Genomic DNA, 21804 nt, shown 5'->3' on the forward strand with positions numbered 1-21804 from the left:
ATGTGTCATGCTAAGGAACCTACACTCTACCCTACTCTACAGACAGAGCACAAAGGACAATGATATGGAGAGATCTATGCTAGCTTCTTATCATAACAAAGCGAAATTCAAAATTAAAAATTTTTGAAGTATTCAGACTAAAAACTGTCTAGGTAATGAATGAGTCTGAATTTTATTTTTCCTTCCCCAATTAAATCCAATGCACTGTGTTCTTACAGCTTGATCTAGAATTTAATGCCTAGGCAACATTCTTTTTTATATGCATCATAAGCTTATCAAATACAAAGAACCACATAGCAGTTCTTTTGAGGATAACGTTATCTTTTACATCTTGGTATTTCCTACGGTCACAAATACAGTGTTTAACACACAGAAGGCACTAAATAAAACATGAAGATAAGGGTAGTATATTAAAACTCTTATGGGAAAATGTAGTAGAATTTGTGCTATACCAAATCAATTTCATAAAAATGAACTGTCTGCCCAATGGTTTTCCACAGAAAATCAAGGCCACCTAGTCTTACTGAAAGAATGGAACTTCAACTGCTCACTCCAAAAAGAAAGCAATCTAAGCTGCCCTACTGCAGCTCTTCTCTGTCTGAATAGTCTTGAGATCAAAATGCAGGTTAGCCATGCACAATCACTCACAGCACATTGCTGAGGGCATTCCAAGCAAATTACTTCCTACCTCCAAGTAATCTGCCTTGTTAGTCATCCACCTTCAGGTACAGTTAACCCAGGGTCTATTCCTGAAAAAGCTACCTGAGGCTTGGCTCTTTTGCACTACCATGTCAGATCACTTGGAAATTGAAGTGAAATCAGGCCACAGGACTAGTCTGCCTGGAAAATATTCCCAGACCTGGGGCTTCCTATTCAAATCTAGGGAGCCAGAAGCCTTAGCTGTGAGATGGCTCATGTTTCTGACCTGAAAAATTCCCAGTGCAACTCTTCTCATTTCCACCTTCCTGAGATTTGAAGAGGGGCAGAGGATTTCCCTTCTTTCTAAACCACATTATAGAAAATATAAACTACACACTCCAGAAATATTCCCATGATCATTCTGGAGAATTTTAGTTTTCTTTATGGTATCTAAAAGAAGTAGAAGGGTTAGCCCCTTGTTCATATGCCACTTTTGGGTAACTCCTCTCTTTTGGCCCTCACCCCACTTACAAAGTGTGTATTCTTTTCAAATACATGAACTAAACCTACCAATTCCTCTATGCCACACAGGTAAATTATGAAATCTTATCAAGACCTGCTAATGAAGCCTCTCTGAGTCATCTTCACTCAGTAAGAGAATACCAAGGCCCTCAGTTTGAATTACTTCTCTCCTAAGGTTTTAGGGGAGATAAGCAAGTGCCACTACCCCTAGTGAATCTAATTTTTTTTTTTTTAAATGCCTGCAACAAATCCCTAAAAAAAGCTGTAGGTACTGTGATTTCAGAGTTTGGCCTGGAACTTCTCAAGTTGCCACTATTCCATGCCTCTGTTCAGAGAGGTAATAAGACATTCCACCAAGAAGCCAACCAGAAATAAATCAATTCAGGACTTACCAGCTTTGCCCCAGATGAGCTCCCACCCTTTTTTTTTTTTTGGTCTTTTTAGGGCCACACCTGTGGCATATGATGGTGGTTCCCAGGCTAGGTTGAGTTGGAGCTGTAGCCACCGGCCTACACCATAGCCACAGCAATGCAGGATCCGAGCTGCATCTGCAACCTACACCACAGCTCACAGCAACACCAGACCCTTAACCCACTGAGAAAGGCCAGAGATCAAACCTGCATCGTCATGGATACTAGTCAGATTCGTTTCCACTGAGCCACGAGGACAACTCCACCTTTTTTTTTTTTTTTTTTAAAGCTAGGACTGGATCAGAATGAGATAGAAAAGGAAAAACATTCAAATATGCCTTCATCTTAAGGCCCTATACATGGGAGTAACAACAAGCACACAGCATCTGGGACAGTTTATAATGTGTTTTTCACTCACTGAAACACTGCATTTCTGTTCACAATTAGCCTAATAACCTACACACTGCAATTTCAATCTTCTATTATGATATCAACTCTTTTTTCTTTTTCACCTAACAACTCAATAAATGTTGGGAATATTCTGAAGGTGAGGCTTCCAAGTACTTCAATTTTAACATCTCAGTTTCTTCATTTGTATGAGATGAACCAAGTCCATATTTAGCTTTCAAGAGCCAATGCATCCATGCTATCTAGGCCCAGCCAAAATAGCCTATAAAGACAAGCTGAGCCTTTTCAATTAAAAGGTTTGTGGAACTGGAAAGAAGGCAGCAGACCGCATTAGTACTCCTCCATTTTTTCTTTCTGTATTCAAAAGTCTCGCCTTCCCCAATTAAAAACAAATTTTCAACCAAATTCGTAAGAGCCTAGTTATAGAGGAAATTAAGTAATAGACACCACAGAAAGATGACTGCAGCTTCTCGAGTGCATAAGCATTTGTTCAGAATTTCTTTAGGAACCTCATGGTTCCTAGTCAAATTCACTTCTACTGCACCACAATGGGAACTTCATGGATCTTGAATTAAAATACTAATTCATTATTTACTGCTTGATAGCCCATTATAATTTCTTGAGGAGGGATTCCTAATGGCTGACTTAAGTGAAACTGCAATTTACAATAACATGTAAATGATTTAATTAAGAGTATTTAAATGGCATTAAATAAATCTCATAACTTTAAACTAACATCATCTATGAAGAAAGTTAAAAAGCCAAGTTAAGCTACCTTCGACAATTTCTATTCATTGTAATATATAGTGGTATTTAACATACATCTCGAAAAAAAGTAAAACCTTATACATGACAACAGGTTAAGGTAAATAATCTGAACAAGTTTAATTAGTAAATAATTCAAATCTAGGCTCTAGGTTCAAATTAACTAAACAGAAGTTAAAATACTTGATGTTATGAGATATAAATATTCTAATATTCTTATAGAAAAGCCACTACAAAGAATTACAGAACTATTAATTAAATAGTGCAGAACTTAATAGACTGTCCTGTTCAAAAATACTAATAACCATTACTACTGTGCATATTTCCAACTAAATGCCTTGTAGGAAATATTTTTTTTAAAAGATCAGCTGTCCTATTCCCTTCCTAAGGCAAGATCTTACCATCTTTGCAATAACTGACATCTTAGCCCTTCTAGTTTTTCCCAGCTGACCCCACACACTGAAGCACAGCTACAAATGCCCAGAGAAAGAAGACCCACTGGGAAAAATTGTACTCTGTTCAGCTTTGCATGCATCACTGGTCTTCACAGTAGACAAATATACCCCACAGCCAGATTAACTGGCACAATGAAGCAAAGAGGGAAATTTGAGCTTTACCCACTTCATCTTAAACTCTCTTTAAGGGGTGGTTTGTTTTTACTTCGGTTTTGACATATACAAAAAAATCTGCCCCCAAGGACTCATCCACATTTCTAATCCTAATCATTCAAAAAATATTTCTAAAAACCTTAATTTATAACGCACCATACTTATACTGCCATTTAAAAAGATCCACAATTATAGCCTTTGTTTTTCACAAATGACACAAAATTCTTGACAACACAGATGCAGGTTTTTGAAAATTTATACTTGGCTCTTTGTATACATAAATAAGACTTCTTCAAAAGCTTAGAAAACAATTTGGCAAATTAGGTAGAAACCTTAAAACTCCAAAGGGAAGTTATGAATTAGCCTACTGATGTTTTTCTCTATTCCAAAAACCCTCTTCCAGTTCTTCCCCACAGTTACAAGAGTCTATAAAAGCCCAAACTCCCTCTAAGGAGTTGTTTTCCTAAAATACCTAACCCTAGGAATCACCTGAAGAGTCTCACCTAGATTCTCAAACTCTTCCTATGGAGCCAGCTTCCTGTGACTAGTGAAAAACTGAACATTGCAGAAGAGTTTCCTAAGTATGATTAGCATTTTAGAGGAGAAGAGGGAATTTTGCACATCTGAGTTATTATATGGTAGTTAACTTAATCCTCAAATCTCATTTCTCACTCAAGTAAAAGTGAGGACGGGCCCAGTCAAAATTTGTTGCACCATTCTTCTTAGCCTCTCGGGAAAGAAGGGTGTCAAGGATCAGGTCTAGGTGAAGTGCATCACTAAAGAATTAACTTTAGGATCTTCCAGTATTTTCCTTTGAGATGCTTATTACTTCCTTTCTTTTACTCCGGGCCCTCTTGCCACTGTTTTTTCCATGTAAATACTCAATTCTAAAATATAGATTTTCTTGCTTTTTAAATGTTCCCAAATTGTTGGGGTCCTCAAGAACACACGTAAAGCTTTTGGCCTTTGATATTTCCCACTCTCTATTGCCCAAAAGTACAACAGTCCTGTGCCCACAAAGTGAAGGACAAATGTTGACAGAAAGAGTCTTCTTACTTGCTAATATCACCTATTAGAGTTATATAGTTTCTTAAAATTAAAAGTTCAAGAGGGAGTCCCACCTTAGAAACACATGGGTTTTCAATGATTAAATGGGCCACCAGGGTGAATATCTTGGTCTAAGTTTCATTATAAATGTTTCTAGAAAAATAATCTCTGCACATCCCTACCCTTCTCTTCCCTCCTATATTCCCTAACCTACTCTAATTTTTATTTCCTTCAATTACTTTATTTACACACTCAGCCATCTAGTTGTATACATACTTTTTAATTAGACTTTTTTGAGGTAACTACAGATTTATATGCAGTTATAAGAAATAATGGAGAGAGCCTATGCACACTTTACATAATTTCCTCCATGTGATAATATAGCAGCTGGGATATGAACATTGCTACAATTTACTGATCTTATTCAGATTTCCCCAGTTTTTTAAAAATTTGTATGCACAAACATGTGGTTGGTTTTATGTAATTTTATCACAAATGTAGGTTCACATATCCACCGCCACGATCACAATGCAGGACAGTTACATGTACATGGATCCTCCTGTTGCCCTTTAGAACCACATCTATCTGTCTCCTTAAGCTCCAGTAACCAACAATTTGTGTGCAATTCTATACTTTTGCTATTTCAAGAGTAGTATATAGATGAGATCATACTGTATGTAATCTTTAGAGAGTGGCTTTTTTTCAGTCAGCCTAATTAACTCAAGACCAATCTAAATTATTGTGTTGATAAGTCATTTCTTTTTATTGCTGAATAGTATTCCAAAGGATGAGTGTACCAGAGTCTGTTTAACCATTTGCCCAGAGAGAAACCCTTGGATTTTTTCCAGTTTTGGCTATCACCAAAAAAGGTGCTATGAACATTTCATGTTCAAGTTTTTGTGGGAACATAAAGTTTTCATTTCTCTAGGACAAATGAGTACAATTGCTGAGTTGCATGGTAATCACATTTTAGTTATATAATGAACTGCCAAAGTGTCTTCTAGAATGGCTGTATCATTTTACATTCCCAATGTGTATTTTCCTTTACATCCTTAGGTTAAATTCCTTACTGGTGAAGCTATATAGAGACACACTGTGTATAAATTCATCTTCAAGTATGTTTGGGGCACTGTTTTCCTTCTAAAAGTATCATGGTAAACTGGAGTTAAAATCACACTATATAAAGAAAAGAGTTGGGAGTTCAGATGAGTTGCAATGTCCCACAACTATTTTGTGCAGCAAGATGACCAAAGGAATCAGAGACATATTCTTAAAAAATATATAAACAGATAAAGTGGATACACATAACAACAACACAAATTATCAGTGCATATATACACATGTATCCCACCAGTATCTCTAGGGAAAAGTAAATTACAAGCAGACATCTGCTATTATGCCAGTACTTGAAGATGTTTTCAAGTACCTTTGTAAAACACCTAAAGATAATACTTAATTTTTTAAGAAGACATCTGATTGAAATTTTATGGTAGAATGAATTAAAACAAAAGCATATATTTAATGGGCTCCTATCTTATCTAAACACCAGAGTAAAAATGCTCTGCATTTAATGTTGGCATCAAAGGACTGCATAATTTAATTTCCTCAAAACCATTAGCCTGTGTGAAAGGAAAATAAAAAGTGGATGGGAATTCTTTGGTGTGAGCATATTTAATTTTATGTAAACCCGAGAAAACATTTATAAAAATTATAACATAAACAGAGCACTACATTTTCTTAAATTTTTCAGATAACAGAGAGCCTTAAATTCAAGATGAATAGCATTATCAAATCAGAAATTTTCTCAAACACAAAACATTAAGCCCTGTCCAAGAAAAGTTTTAAATATATATTCTATAAACTGCAACCAAAATTCATAATTTACATTTATGTTACAAAAACTGTTTGGATACAAGCCTAGAAAATATTATAATATTGCTATTGCACACATCTTTGGGGAGATACCCCAGTTGGGAGTGCAGACTCTCACCAGATCAACAGTCCTTTTCTGACGATTGCACCATTCTCACATTTTCCTCTCATCACAGGTTCTCTCTACAGACTCTTCTTCGCAACTATTCTCTGAACTATTCTCTGAAGAGCAGCCCCACTGCCACATCTCTACCAAGCTGCCTAATTTTCACCTTTTCCTCTCCTAACTATAGTTAGGATTTTAAATCACTATTTTGAGAATTAGACTTTTAAAAAATTTTCTGATTATAGAAAACATTTGAAGAGAAAAATAAAGAGGAAAACAACTCACCTAATAAGTAACTTACCACTGTGTATAGAGGCAATGAAGCCTTGGAATTTTTAGAAATAATTCACTACCACCACAACCATCATGTCTGGATATTAAAAAAACAAAACCACAAAACAACCCTGGTATGTTCCACAGAATTTCACATATATGATTTATTACCTATTCAGAAAATTGTTTTAGTGTTGTTACTGCTTGAAGTTTTTTGTTAAATTATCTAGAACGAGATTGGTAAACTACAGCCTGTAGAGCAAATGCAGGCCACCAACTGTTATTTTTATAGCCCATGAACTAAGAATAGTTTTTCACATTTTTAAATGGTTATATAAGTACCTACATAACATCAATGATTTTGCCTTCTGGGCTGCAAACTCTAAACTGTTAACTTTCTGGCTTCCTGCAAACAAGTTTGCTAATCTCTGATCTCAGGGATCATTATAAAAAAATATGTAATAGAAATTAATAAAATTAGAGTCCCCACTGTGGCTCTGCAGTAATAAACTGGACTAATATCCATGAGGACACGGGTTCGATCCCTGGCCCTGCTCAGTAGGTTAAGGATCCGGCGTTGCCATGAGCTGTGGTGTAGGTTGTCAGCTGCAGCAATGCTTCCATCCCTAGCCTGGGAACTTCCATATGCTGAGAGTGTGGGCCTAAAAAGACAAAAAAGAAAAAAATAAGTTAATAAATTTATAGCTGTACATAAAACTAATTGATTTAACTTGCTGCGAAGTGGCCTTGAACTCCACTTGCATTTAATTGTGCCTCCCTAGAAATTTCATACAACCCAAGGAGTCTGATAACCCTCCAGAGATGTTCTCAAAGTGAAAAAACAAGTACGTAATTTACAAATGATTGTTCCATACTTCACCACTCTACACCATGCACATGCCAAGAGTAAAAAAAATATTTTTCGAGAAGACAGTATTACATAGAAACACTGCCTATATATGAGAATGTGCTACAATACAGGTAGAATAGCAAGTTCTACTATTCTTAAAAACCTAAAATACCAAATGACAACAACAAAACAAACCCAACTTGGAAGTCATAGAAAACGTGAGCTATAAAAAGCAAAGGCTGAATTTTGTAAGAAAAAAAAATAAAAGAAATAGGCTGAGATGTGAAGATAATTACAACTGGTCTCTCTTTTAAGCAATTATTTAATTCTCTTAAATAATTCACTCTGAGACTAATTTTTCTTAGATAAAAGGGACCTGGGTCTATACAGGAGTATTCTTGAAACTCTGGCGCCTCTTTCAAAGTGAGATGTTAGTACTAGTATGGTCTCTCTCAGCCTAGGTAGAAAAGAAACACTTAGCTCATCTCTGACTTATAATAGGAATAGAAAGCTATCAAATCAATTTAACTATGAAAAGGGGTTGCTTTTCAGGCTGAGGATGTAGGGTAGGTAGGGGCATGGAAAAAAATGATCCTGCCAGGAACAAGTATTACAAGTAAAATGCCTATCTCTGTTGAAAGAAAACATCCCAAACCACTAAGGAAAGGAATAAAGTAACCTGTAATATGGTAGCCAGAAGGGACAATGTAAAACAGTGGAAAAACTGGAGTGAAGGACCTAGAAATATACAGCAAGAGACAAGTACCCTTCCCCATTTTTAAAAGCTCTGTGCCAAATTTGCCTCTCCAGTTTTATATCATTCTCTCAACATTTTTGAGGTGTAAGAGGAGGATCAGATGACAGTGACTGAACACTTGGATCCACCATGCCTAAAATCAACCTACTCCTAGCCATTTGGGATATCTAAGTCAATAAATACCTCTTTTTGTTGAACATAAAGTTTTAAGTTAACTTCTATCACTTGCCATATACTGGATTAAATGCTTTTCCACAATAAAACTTTTCCTGATTACTCTGCCTGTGCCTTATCTTAATCTCTTTTGAATTTCTGTAAGAATTTCTTTGTATTGCTCACATGCTATCATGTAAAATAATTACTGAAATTACTGCCCCAACCACACTAATGTAACAACACTGATAACGACAGACCAAATTTTATTCACTTTTATATTCTGCCATACAGAATTTTCATACAGGGCAACATGGATCAGTACACATGAAGGAGAAAGGAACAGGTACTCAATACTTCACACTGGTTAATGAAGAGTCTAAGCAGTAGCAAGAGGAAGAAAAAGATATAAAAGTTATCATGTAGTAAAGGAATAAATGAACAAATGGTTGAACACAAGAGGTAAAAAGAAAAAAAAAAAGCAGTGTAGCAGAAGTGGGCTGTGAGCTAAGTTAGAATCAAGAGGGTTGGATCCATGTTTCCTAATTAACTACTCATTTCATTTTCCATAGTTTTGATTTCTTCAAAACTAAGTCTGGTTCCCTCCAGCTTTTCCCAGTCCCAACATTTTGTATTTATAAGCATTCAAAGATGACAGAATGCAGATTAATGAACTTGGGGTTAACAAAACATTGGGAAAGTATGAAGGTCCTATCTTTATGAAAATACTGTCAAACCAGATATTATGCCATATTGTTTCCTCTAAGCACACTTATAATCATTTTCATTCTCTCTCCAATGAAGGAATTTTTGTACATCAAAGTTAGCAATCTTTTGGGGCAGACTTCTATAATGCTTTGATACTCCAAAAATGCTGATTCTACTTTTTTTTTTTTTTTTTTTTTGTAATCCTAGGAGACTTCTGGAGTAATCATAAAGTATAGTGTAGACAGGATCAAGTACACAAAAGAATTCTCTTTGAAATTTGGTTATTTGAGATACTAAATATATAGGAAAAAAGTGTTCTTGGTTTTAAATTCCCAGATAAGCCCAAAGAAACCTATTTAATCCACAATGAAATGAAAATAAAATGTAATAGCTATTAACAGAGGAGCCTTTTAAACTCTGAAGTAGAGAAGAAGGGTAGGGCTGTGCAAATAGATTCCAATAGCAATGGAAGGATAACTGGTTTGTTTATAAGCCAAGTACTGATAAAACAGAGGTTGAACAACTGGACCCAACCTATTAAATTAGCTAAGATACCTAAAATGAGTTATAAAAATACATGCAACAGTATTATTAACCCTGTGCTATTCTCATTTCAAAGAACTTTCATGTATTATTTTTTATTTTTCCCTTATCACAATATAAAAGCATGTCCCAGGGTATGCTCCATGGAAAACTAGTTCCCCAGAGGCTAATGTTGCCTTATTTGTTTGTTTGTTTTCTACCAAAAGATTTCTGTGCAATCTCTGAATCTGGAATGCAATGGGCTAAAAAACTTAAGTAACCCCCCCCCCCATTTCCCACAGTCTTTAATATTCCAAAGCATCATCTGAATCCCTAAGGGAGGGCACAAGATATACAATGCTTTCCAAAGTTATGTCACCATGGAACTTATTTTCATGGTCATCTATCAAGAAGAGTAGCCATAGTTTAGGAAAATGCTCAGCTAGTACAACCCTGTAACCATTAGACAGAAAGAGCAAGTACCTTATATGCCTCATGTGCCTAATGGAAAGAACACTTAACTTTGAGTAACAAGACATGGGTGAGTAACAAGACATGGGTCCTAAATTCAGTTTTGCCATTTACTGACTCTGTGACCCTCAAGAAAAAACACAATTTACCTGTGCCTCAGTTTTATCATTTGCAAAACACCAATTATAATTCTAGTTGCAGCCTTTTCCAGCACTGAATAAAAGATATTAGATACATGAGATTATAGAATTATAAAATTATAGAGCTGCAGAAGACCTTTGAGATTACTTAGCATTACAAAAAAAAAAAAAAAAGAGAGAGAGAGATTACCTAGCAGTACCTTATCTGAAAGGTAAAGATTATGTTTCAGGATCTGGATTAAAATTTAGATTTCAACTCTCAGCCTTGTATTTTTTCCTATACCATCTCTAGTTGCTTCTAGTTTTTACAAGATAAAACATGAACAAAACAGCTCTAGAGGCAAAACAGGTCCCAGAAAAGAATACAAATGAAGGTCTAAGAAAAAAGGAAAATTGAAGGTACTATCTTAAGTTTCCCTTTGACAAAACATGCACACACATCCTGAAATAAGTAAAGCTTTGCTAGATATGGAGGGACAGATACCTAAGTAGTTTTCTCCACAGTAACTCAGGAATTGAAGGTAGGCAATTCTACGAAATAATTTGTTTCTATGTCCAATTAATAAATTGGTCCTACCATCAGCAAAAACACAACTAATCAACAAACGTAAAGGAAAGTAAATATTATTGAAATTAACAAAGGGCCCAAGGGTGGAGAAATGCACCAAAGCTGGAAGAGGCTAGAAGTAAACAAGACTACTTGGTGATACTACTGCAATTCACTGCTATTATCAAAGCTCTGCAGTTTTACTAAAAGAGAACAGAACTGTTTGACGCTAATTACTTAGTGATGTGCCAAAAAGGATGTACTCATTTCACTTGAAACATAAGAAAAGCCCTCTTTTCCTTATTGACAAATCAAAAGGATAATTCTGGAATTCATTAAAAAGAAATACTAACTGATTCAACATAATAGCTTTACTTCCTGTGCAGAACACTTCAAAATACCCAAATGAATACAGAAGTACATGTTTCTGCTGGAACTTGTTCATTATTGAATCATTATCAACCCTTGTTAGACAAAATTTCTCATTTTTTTGCAATGTACAAACTCATTAAAGTGTTTGAGAGCTTCATCATGAAAGACAGTGGCACTTTACAATCCACTATTTCTTCAGGCAAATTGTGCTTACGACTGAACATAATACGAAAAATAACAACATTCCAGAGACATACAATTCCACCCCCCTTAAATGGTGTTTTTACATGTTGACAGCAATGATAAAATATGGTACTGCTTCCTAGTTAGCTTTACTGTTGCTGAGCACTCATCATTCACAGCATCACTTTGAAGTTTTTACCTATTATGACTATTAGGTATCAACAGTTCAAAAGCTTCTAATACTGCCTACATGTCTCAGTTGTGCTTTAACAATGCAAACTTTTAGCCTAAAAACTCCCCTAAATTATTAAATGGCTAAAAACGTTAATCTATCCACTATAATTTATACTGAGTGCTATAAACCCACATTCGGGGGTATCTAAAAGTTCAGTTACTTCAACTCACATCATGTGGGATTTCTTGTTGCTATATGGAGCTGCTCCACAATTTAAAGGACATTCATTTCCAAAAGCTACTGTCATGCAGATTGCTTAGACTCAATTGTTAGATATCTCATTTGATCATTTTTACTGAAAATATAGTAAGAAAGTGTAGTAAATTAGATATTGCCAAGACCACTGAAATCCTTATGAACATATCTGCCTAATCTTTTCAGGGGCATTTTCTCCTTTTTTTATAGGTAAATTAACATTTTTAAGATTAGGTAGTTAAAACTTACAATGAAAATGTATAGCTGTAGCTAATTAACTGTACAATGTAGTTCAGATACACGCAGGTTTTTCTCACTTGTACTGTGAAGGGATCAATCTGTTTATAAATCTGAGTTTTATTTTTTAAGACTGAGTTTAGATGCTGATTTTATGATTTTATACACAGGGTATGGATGACTAATGAAATCATTCTAATAATTATCTGCAAACTGAAGAAACTAACAAAGCACATGCTTATAATTGCTCCAACTAAGAAAATGTTACCTCAAACTGAATTACATATATATTTTTAGTCAACAGCTGCTCAGAACAAATGGCTGACACGCATACTTCCTAGAATTCATTTATTTCCCACACTTATCCCCACAATTTTAATAGTAACCCTGGCTCAAAGCTGTACTACTGATGCAATCTACTGAACTTAAGAGTCATCTCTGTGAGCTAAGAATAAAGGTAAGTACATAAATACATAAAGGATAACTTCTGATTTCTTCACAACTAAGAGTTATAGCCCTAATTAATAAGAAAGCTTAGTTCAGTCTGAAATTACAAAAACACTGACTACAGTTTGCTCTATCACATTTGCTATAAATGAAATGGTACTTGGAGAAAAGTTATACTACAGAAGGAAATTATCTGGAGTGTCACATCTACTTTACTGTGAAGGTAAGCTCAACAGAAAATTTAAAAAATAGATTGGAAAGTTTTCCCTGTGCAAATGCAAGGATAATTTATTTGTTCTAAATTTAATTCTGATTTTTACCTGGAATGATAATACTACTTAATACTGGATTTTCATTTACATTTATGTTGAAACAAATTGCCATTTTAAACACAAATTTTATCACTGATTAGATTTTTTACTTTTACATCATACTCAATGATTCAGGCGATAACTGCCTTGGGCAAAATCCACACTAGAGCATCAAAATCTGTCTCCCTAATACTTTATGGAGGATAAGGGAAATAAACAAAGACTGTGTAAAGCAAAAGCATTTATAAAGAAATTGCAGACCACCAGGATTTTGGATTTGAGTAATCCACTTAGATTAGCATGGCTGTGTCTTAAAAGGACAATTCTAAGATCATAATATAGGTCACGTCCTTAAGAAATAGAGTAAGTAATGAAATCAATGTCAATTACACAAACCTTTCATATTAACATGACGCCACTGACAACCAGTAAAACAGATTAAATAAAGCTTTTGTAATGTGCTCAGCCTGAGCATAAACAAGAAGGAAAAATAATGTCATAAAACAGAGTCTTTTGAAACAGGTACTGCAAAAACTTAAAATTATCCTTTCAGAAAATAAGTGGCATCCAAACTGGAGGGGAAACATTGGGGGATTATCATTTTAGATTAAATAGCTATAAATTTTGATATGAAAAAGGGGAGGGAGAGCGAAGTGAGGGTTGGTTTGCAGAACGTAGAGGAAGATATGGATAACAGCTAACCTTAAATGTTTTGCTAAAAATAATAACCAGGTTTAGGTGGTAGCTAAAGTCCTTCAAAATACAACTTCAGTACTACAGAAGAAAACTTTTAAAAGTCCCAATATGAACCCAAGTGCTTAAAACTAATGCTTCAACATTTAAATTTACTATTAAGTTTTGACCAAATACTGTCAAAAGAAATTGCCCAACATGAGTAAAAAATACTCCAACAAGAGTAAAATCACTCTTCTGCCATATTTTTAATTACTATATACATGCAATTGTTAAGACAAATAGTAAATTACAAACACATGTCTCTGAAATGCTTCTCTGCCCAGAAAGCAGAAAACATATAATGCTTGATGTTAAGACACTGCCAAAACTGACATTTAAAACATTCCTGCTTCCTTTTTTGATAGCAATGACAATAATGTTCTAAGAGAAGGACCCCACACTTCAGGACCCTCAAGGTGAGCTGAACAAAGAAAGCCAGATGCCCCTAGAAACTCAGGAACTTTCTTCTAGATACTTATGCATCCTTCCTGGACAATGGGATAAAAAAATGTCTCCGACCAAAGAGGCTTTGTCAGAGAATTACCAACTTACCCATCAGATTTGAGTTCATGAAAGGTGTTGGGGACAAGCCTTCATGGGCCCCTAATCGACTGTCATTCAAGTGATCACTGTAATGAGGGCTGTCTGTAAAACCCTAGAGGACAAAAAAAAAGACCAGAGTATTAGAGATTATTTGGCAGTCCTGCTAATTGAGCATAATGACACTCATCTAATTAATATAGATTTATAAATGGTCATTCCTAACCAAGTTCCTGATTCATTACTTGAAAAACTAAAGAGAAGTGCTGCTTTTAAGATTTTAAAGTCAAAAAGTTTCTTTATCTATTTTAAAGAATATTAGCCTCATGAGAGCATGGGGCTTTTCCATCCAAAAGAAAAGTTCTATAAATCTTTTTTTTTTTTTAAGGATAAACTAAGAAAATATATTTCTGGGTTATAGCAAATTAAGAAAATGTTCATCTCTATCCTCCTTTCTCTGCCTCCATACCCTACCAATAGAAGGTTGGGCAGTTACAAGTTCTACTTAAAATATTAAAAATAATCCAAAATCAATATACTAGAAATGAATCCTTTTCTAAATGGCAAACAAATATTTAGCAAAAGAAGACCTGCTTATATTTCTTTTAATACTAGTGTAATAAAATATAATCCTATAGAAACTGAGCCATGTAAAAAGGAAAACACTTAAAAGATAATTTAAATTCTTAAGAATCTAAAAAATGAAATTGCTAACTCCATGAAAACAATAAAATTAATGTTATTATTTCACAACTGGTATTAAATTTATCCTTATAACTTATAACATGTTTTTTAGAAGCAAAAAAGCAAAAAAGATACCAATATTTACAAATAAGTGTTACAAAAGCTCTGTGGATTAAAAACTGTTCTGGTTCTCAGACTCTTATACATGCTAAGTACAGCATCACCTCCAAATTCATATATTTGCTAAACAAGGCTTTGAACCCTAGTTAATTAAAACTGTAGGTGGTATCTATTCCTTTGCAAACTTAGTATGATTTTAGTAAAGATCAGAAAATCTTACCATAGGCCAAAACAAGAACAAAACTGCCCTTGCTCACAGAAACCACCCATAATCCCCTGGGACTATAAAAATCATCAATCACTGAACATTTATAATTACCCAGACTGCAGGATAACATTCAAGAAGACATTAGTGGGGCTGAAACAGGCCTCACTATCTTTGCAGGCACGCTGTCAGTTCAACCAAAGGGCTAAAACTGCGGGCTAAGTGACTGCCAAATCATTACAATTGCTTATAGATGCATGTCACAATTCCTTCTGCTATTCTGTTTTAAAACTAATCTTCTGGGAGTGCTAACTCCCAAATGAATCTTTGTTTCATTTTTATCTACTTTAGAATCACTGATACACATGTGAGAGACATTTAAGAAGAATCTTGGTGACATTTACAACTTGGTTATGACTACAAGGGGTGTCCTCTACTAACCATAACCACAGTGCTATCTGTCACAGCCACATTCAGCAGAGCTATGTACAAAACAGAATTGTTCTCAGCTAAGGTCACTCCTTGGAGTTTACTTTTGTTGCTAAAAATTTAACACTCTTGAAGTGCTAAGTGACGTCCCACTATCTCCTATGCATGTCAGTGTTTCACTTTGCCACTCCCTCCCATTGACCCTACAAAAAACTGACTGAAATATTGTTTACCATCATGAAACAACAGCATTACTAAAAAAATGATAAAAAATAATGGTATTTAAAAAATGACAGAAAAAATCAGAAATATGTCTACATAGGTCTGCCACACTGCTCACGCTTCATTTGAATGTTGAAGAATAATAAAAAATTAATTTTGCATGTTCTAGTTTTCATTCTTGAAGAACAATAAAAGAACTTTTCCCCTACATAACTATAAAAACACTGATAAAATTTTAAACTATTTCCTAAAGCACAAGTATATAAATAAATCTAAGTTTTAGAGTATCAAATAGCTTTACACAACTGGTGTATTAACTTCATATATTACATATATTATAGTTTAGCATAGAGAAGATCCATCTCTAAGCCTCCATTAATATGTACTCAGAAAACATATTTACTATCAACCATACACACATAATAGTAAGTACTGTCCCTTACCCATGTGCACCCACATATGGCAGGGTATAATACAGAATTTACTATAACTTTATTTCCCAATCTAGGATGGTCATATTGTACCACAGAGGAATGTATAAACCCGGGTCACCACCAACAAGCAAGACTTGAATATGGGCCCTTATCTATCTCTACTTATTCATAAATCATGATTATACATATACCATTAACCAGTATTTCAAACTTCATTAAGTTGAAATTTTGCTCATGTCAGATAAAAATTAAATAGAAATTTGAATCTTGTTTCTTACACCTCAAAGGTTCATTCATCTTAGTGCAATTTTTTTTGAAAAGCCACAGCCTAAAAGATAAGAAAGGGATTGTTCTTCATCCATACATGCAAACTGATGGTGGAAGGCAGAACAATAAAACTGGACTTTAAAATGCTTGCGATAGTTTTAGATCTAATATATACCAAAACCTCACTTAAAACTGGAGGTGGCTTCTGTATGAGATTATTCTTGTCATTGCTGCCTATTAGAAGTAGTGATAACCATCTAGAATGTAACTTTTGGTGAACCAAGATGAATAGTTAACAAAATAATGTACAAACATTTAAATAAGATGAATTATAGAAAAGTACACAGGTACCTATCAGTCAACATGTAAACAGTTTCAACCAACTGAATAAAACCTAGAACAGTGCTTTGCAAACTTCAATGTTCATATCAATTGACTACAGATCTTGTTAAAATACAGATTAAGAAGCATAAGGTCTTGAGTGGGGCCTGAGATTCTGCATTCTAACAAACAGGTGATGGTGACACTACTGGTCCATGTACCACACTTCCAGTAGAAAGAACCTAGACAATCTGGAAATAAAGATCTTTTTTATATACAGAAAGGAAACACTCATGTATACAAAGACCATGGCTGGGTTCCCCATTTCCCTCCCAACTAGAACTGTATTAAAACACTAGAGTTTCCAGGTAAGTATAGATAAGGGAGAATGAACCACAGTTAACAAAAAATGTAAAACAATCAGAATAACAAAATATCTATATGTATATAGGTACTTAGTCATCTGTTTAGTTTTAAGTAGAAGATAGATGTCAAACAGAGCCTTAACGAAGGAAATGGGTTGGCTGACCAAGAGTTTAAATAACCTTAACTACCATATATAGTTAAGCAAAGAACATGGATGCCCCTAAGTAGGAAAGGTAAAAGGAAGGAAGGGCATAATAAAATGCAGGATGGAGTTGACAGAATAGCAAAAAGGAAGCAGAATAATGCAGCGACTAGCTGGAATATCTAAAGGCAAGAGAAAATGAGCAAAAGGTGACTGCCCTGAGGGAGGGTTTGGAGCAAAAAGAAAGGAACAAAAGCCAAGCAATTGTTAAAATGGCACCCAAGTAGATCAGTCAATGGTACTGATAAATAAATGCTATTTCAATTCTAAATATAAAGAAAGTAAACCAGTGAGATCATTAAATACAGAACTACCATGGTGCACATTTTGAATTGATAGAGCATTACTATGCTAATAAAAGGGGGTCAAACCTACCCCCCTGGAGCTCATAATTAAGATCCTGAATTCTGTAAAATGGTTTTACAATGAAAATAGCCATTAATAAAAATAAGATTTTCATACATGAGATGATAAACTGCATTACGAAGGACAAGAGCAATACTATCAGATTTATTTATTATAGTAGCCTTTTAGCCAAAGTATGCTACTAACCACAAAAATATTTCCAAATACACCCTCAAAAATTATAGTTCTTGCCCTAATTATAAAAATGGAAAGTATTCAAGAGTATTTACTGATAAAATCAGTTAATACATACAGAGTTCACAAAAACTGTTTAGTTCTATACTTTAAATTACAATCTAAATTGCAATTTATAAATAGTTCCATCTATAAATACACATTTCATAAATGTTTTGATATTATGAAACACGTAATTTAAAGTGTATTTCGTATGTTTCTCTATATTCATTTCATGGTACAGAATTTAGAAACTTTAATCTCTGCCATATTATGACAACAGATTCTAAGTAATCAAGCAAGGCTACTACAATTTTTAAACTAAACTACACATAATCAATCAAATTTTTAGTTCTATCAAAACAAAAGCATGCAGTATTATTTACATAATTAGTCCCCTCATTTGCCTCCTCAAAAGCACAACTTTTTTCATTGCCTAATTTTTAAAATAGTTTAGAAGATTTATTTCACTAAACAAATACAGTATAATCACCAGAGAACTTGCCCAAGTTGAGAAAAGACAAAAAATATTCTAACCTATGTTGCTATTTCTTCAAATGAAACACTGTCTGATTCTCTTTTAAATTACTCTTTCCAATTATTTTCAATAGTTAAAAAGAAATGGGGAGGAAAGGCTCTTTCAGTAAAGACTTACTTCTAAGAAAAGCTTTCCCTGACTCTAACAGGATAAACTCATTCTGAGTTCCCAAAGCAGCAAGTATTTCCATCATATTACTGTTCACACTTTTTATTTATTTATTTATTTTTTTTTGCTTTTTAGGACCGCACCTGTGGCATATAGAGGTTCCCAGGCTAGGTGTCTAATTGGAGCTACAGCTGCCAGCCTACACCACAGCCACAGTAACACAGCACTGGAGCCTTGTCTGCGACCTATAACACAGCACACAGCAACGCTGGATCCTTAACCCACTGAGCAAGGCCAGGAATCGAACCCAAAACCTCATGGTTCCTAGTTAGATTCAGGAACTCTGACACTCTTTGAAATTACCTATTTAATTATCCATTTAAATTACATCATAATTACTATTAAAATTGCAAGGTACAGTATAGTGGATAAATGTGGACTTTCTGGAGCCATATTGGCAGACCTGAATTCTATCTTTGCCACATAATAGCTGTGTGACTTGAAGTAAAGTAGTATTTCCTGCCTCAGTTTCCTTATCTGTAAAATGGGGATAATAATAATAATATGTGAGTACTCATTATTATTATCATTAACATTCATCTCACAGGTTGCTATGAAGATTAAATGAGTTATTATATATAGCAATTAGAAAAGCACCTGACACAGTAAATGAACAATCTGTACTAGCCATTACCATCTCAGTAAGAAATTGTTATGTCTTACAAATTCTGAAAGGTTGGCATCTGTCTCTTTTTTTCCACAACTACATCCTCAGAACAATGGCTGGCACATACACAGCAGGTGCTCAATAAATCACAGATGGATGGAAGTTTCAGTTGCTAAATCTTTAAAATGTTGCAGCACACCAGCAATTATAAAGGTTCAATCAGTTTTTCCATAGAACACCCAATAATAGCAGAATGAAAGTTAGTAAGTCACTCGCTTCAAAAAAAAAAAAAAAAAAGGAGTTCTGACGAGGAACCATGAGGTTGTGGGTTCGATCCCTGTCCTCGCTCAGCGGGTCAAGGATCCAGTGTTGCTGTGAGCTTTGGTGTAGGTCACAGACAGAGCTCAGATCTGGCACTGCTGTGGCATAGGACAGCGGCTACAGTTCTGATTAGACCCCTAGGTTGGGAACCTCCATATGCCATGAGTGTAGTCCTAAAAAGACAAAAAAATAAAAATTAAAAAAATGAGTCACTAGCTTATTTAATTGGAATGAATAAGTAACCAGAGATTTTTGGTATTCAAAGAGCCACAAGATTTCAGACAACGTACTGAAATCTTATAGCTACTAAGTGGTCAAATTAGTAGAATCAGCCAAAAGCCATAAGCCACCAGAAAGCTCTGAATGAAGCCTGATGTAAATAAGTAGTCACATCTCAAAGAAAGTAAAATGGAAATAAAAATAAGTAGAAATAACAAAGTTTAAAAGAGAAAAAAATCTTTATTATATTTCTTCATTTACCCCATGACAAATTAGTAAAATAAATGTCTAAAGTTTCACATTTTATTTATTTATTGTCTTTCTAGGGCCACACCATATGGAGGTTCCCAGGCTAGGGGTCCAATTAGAGCTATAGCCGCTAGCCTACACCACAGCCACAGCCACAGCAACACAGGATCCAAGCCATGTCTGCGACCTACACCACAGCTCAGGGCAACGCCGGATGCTTAATCCACTGAGGGAGGCCAGGGATTGAACCTGCATCCTTATGGATGCTAGTTGGGTTCGTTAACCACTGAGCTATGATGGGAACTCCAAGTTTCACATTTTAAATAAATCCTTGAAAGTCTCTCAGTTAAATGCATCTATGAAAAAGACAAGTGAGTTGATGTGATCAACTAGTTTATTGACTGAGAACAGTGACTGAGTCTGTCACTCTTACTCTATCACTAGTGACTAGTACATTAACAGTCATGCAGTATGTGATTAATAAAATGTATTATTTAATGAATGAAAAATAAACAATGCTTGCTGTTAATAAATCAGATCTACATCTGAAAAAGCTACTTAACATTCAATACGTTAACTGAATATATCTGGATTTTGTCATCTAGATCCACAGGCGACAACGTTTTATTCCTCTTTATTATTCCAAAAGAGACCAGCGCAGGACTTTGCATGTATGAAAGTGCTTGAGTTTTTATTGAAAGGATGAATAATCTCTCCAGGTAACATTTTTTATTTATGAATGCTAGTAAATAATTTTGTAGACTACTATAACCCCAGACTAAAGAGCAAGTCTTGAATTATCATGGGTGGGAGGAGAGGAAGAACCAAAATCATTTAGAGGTAGAAAGGACCCTCAAAATATATGATGGATATATGAATTAGCAAAAGCACGTAAAAATACTTTTGAGCATGAGATCCCAAAGGATCACTTTAAAAAGATCACACAGGTTCAGTTCTATGTTGAGTCATGCTCACAAATTTATCCAAGTAACTGCTAATATCATCTGTTAGAAGCAATCAGAGTTGTGGTTCTCTTGCTCTGGCCTGCAGCTTTAAAAGTTTACAAGCAGAAAGCCTTCTGTATTTTATCTGTTTCAACTCCATTCTCTATGTTAAGAAATCAAAATATCTTTAGACCTCATGGGAAAAAGTATATTGAAATAGAAAAAGTAGAAATTGTTATTACTAAATCTAGGTGTTTCATGGGATAGATGAGATTTTAGAGCCCTAAGACACCATGTACTTCACACTCATCTTATGAACCATACAGATGAAGAAACAATAGTGAAGTTGAGTGTCTTGCTAAAGCTCAGAAAGTGAAGAACTGGGTTTAATAAGAATGCTGCCTATTTCATATCAACTTACAAGGAATTATAAAATGAACACTATGAGGCAAATGTAGCAAAGACTGGTCTCAATAAAAAACTAAAGCTCAGAGTAACCAAGATTATAAAACAAACTGAAACTCTCAATTATCAAGTGCTGGCAGGAAGCTTCCCACTATTTTGTACCATTATATTACATAAATGACTTCTGTTGCTAATTATGATTCCTCGACATTAAGTTTAATAAAGAAGAGCAAATCTTTTTGGTGCTTCTAAGAGACTAAGTTCTGGCAAACTTTTTCTGTATTTCAGGTCTCTATCTTTTAGACTGTGCAATTCTACACTCTCTTTATGTTTAAATAAAAGTTCACAAGCAGAGTATGTCTTTGGGATTTAACTAACATCCGCCTTACAAATTTTGAATATTAACTTCCCTTGCAATGCACACATCAAAATCACAAACCAATGAACACATGATACATTAAAAAAATGAAA

The 21804-nt window shown here is 34.7% G+C and overlaps 1 protein-coding gene across 4 annotated transcripts in view; it reads right to left on the minus strand.

The window, feature by feature from the left end:
- Positions 1–21804, minus strand: part of TCF12 (transcription factor 12) — a 368763-nt gene that overhangs the window by 178565 nt on the left and 168394 nt on the right. For all 4 annotated transcript variants that reach the window (XM_047766266.1, XM_047766268.1, XM_047766267.1 and 1 more), the window contains one exon: positions 14066–14168. In XM_047766266.1, coding sequence (XP_047622222.1) covers positions 14066–14168 — 103 coding nt within the window. The remainder of the gene's footprint in view (positions 1–14065; positions 14169–21804) is intronic.

The sequence above is a fragment of the Phacochoerus africanus genome, chromosome 2, assembly GCF_016906955.1.
Source record: "Phacochoerus africanus isolate WHEZ1 chromosome 2, ROS_Pafr_v1, whole genome shotgun sequence".
Lineage (NCBI taxonomy): Eukaryota > Metazoa > Chordata > Mammalia > Artiodactyla > Suidae > Phacochoerus > Phacochoerus africanus.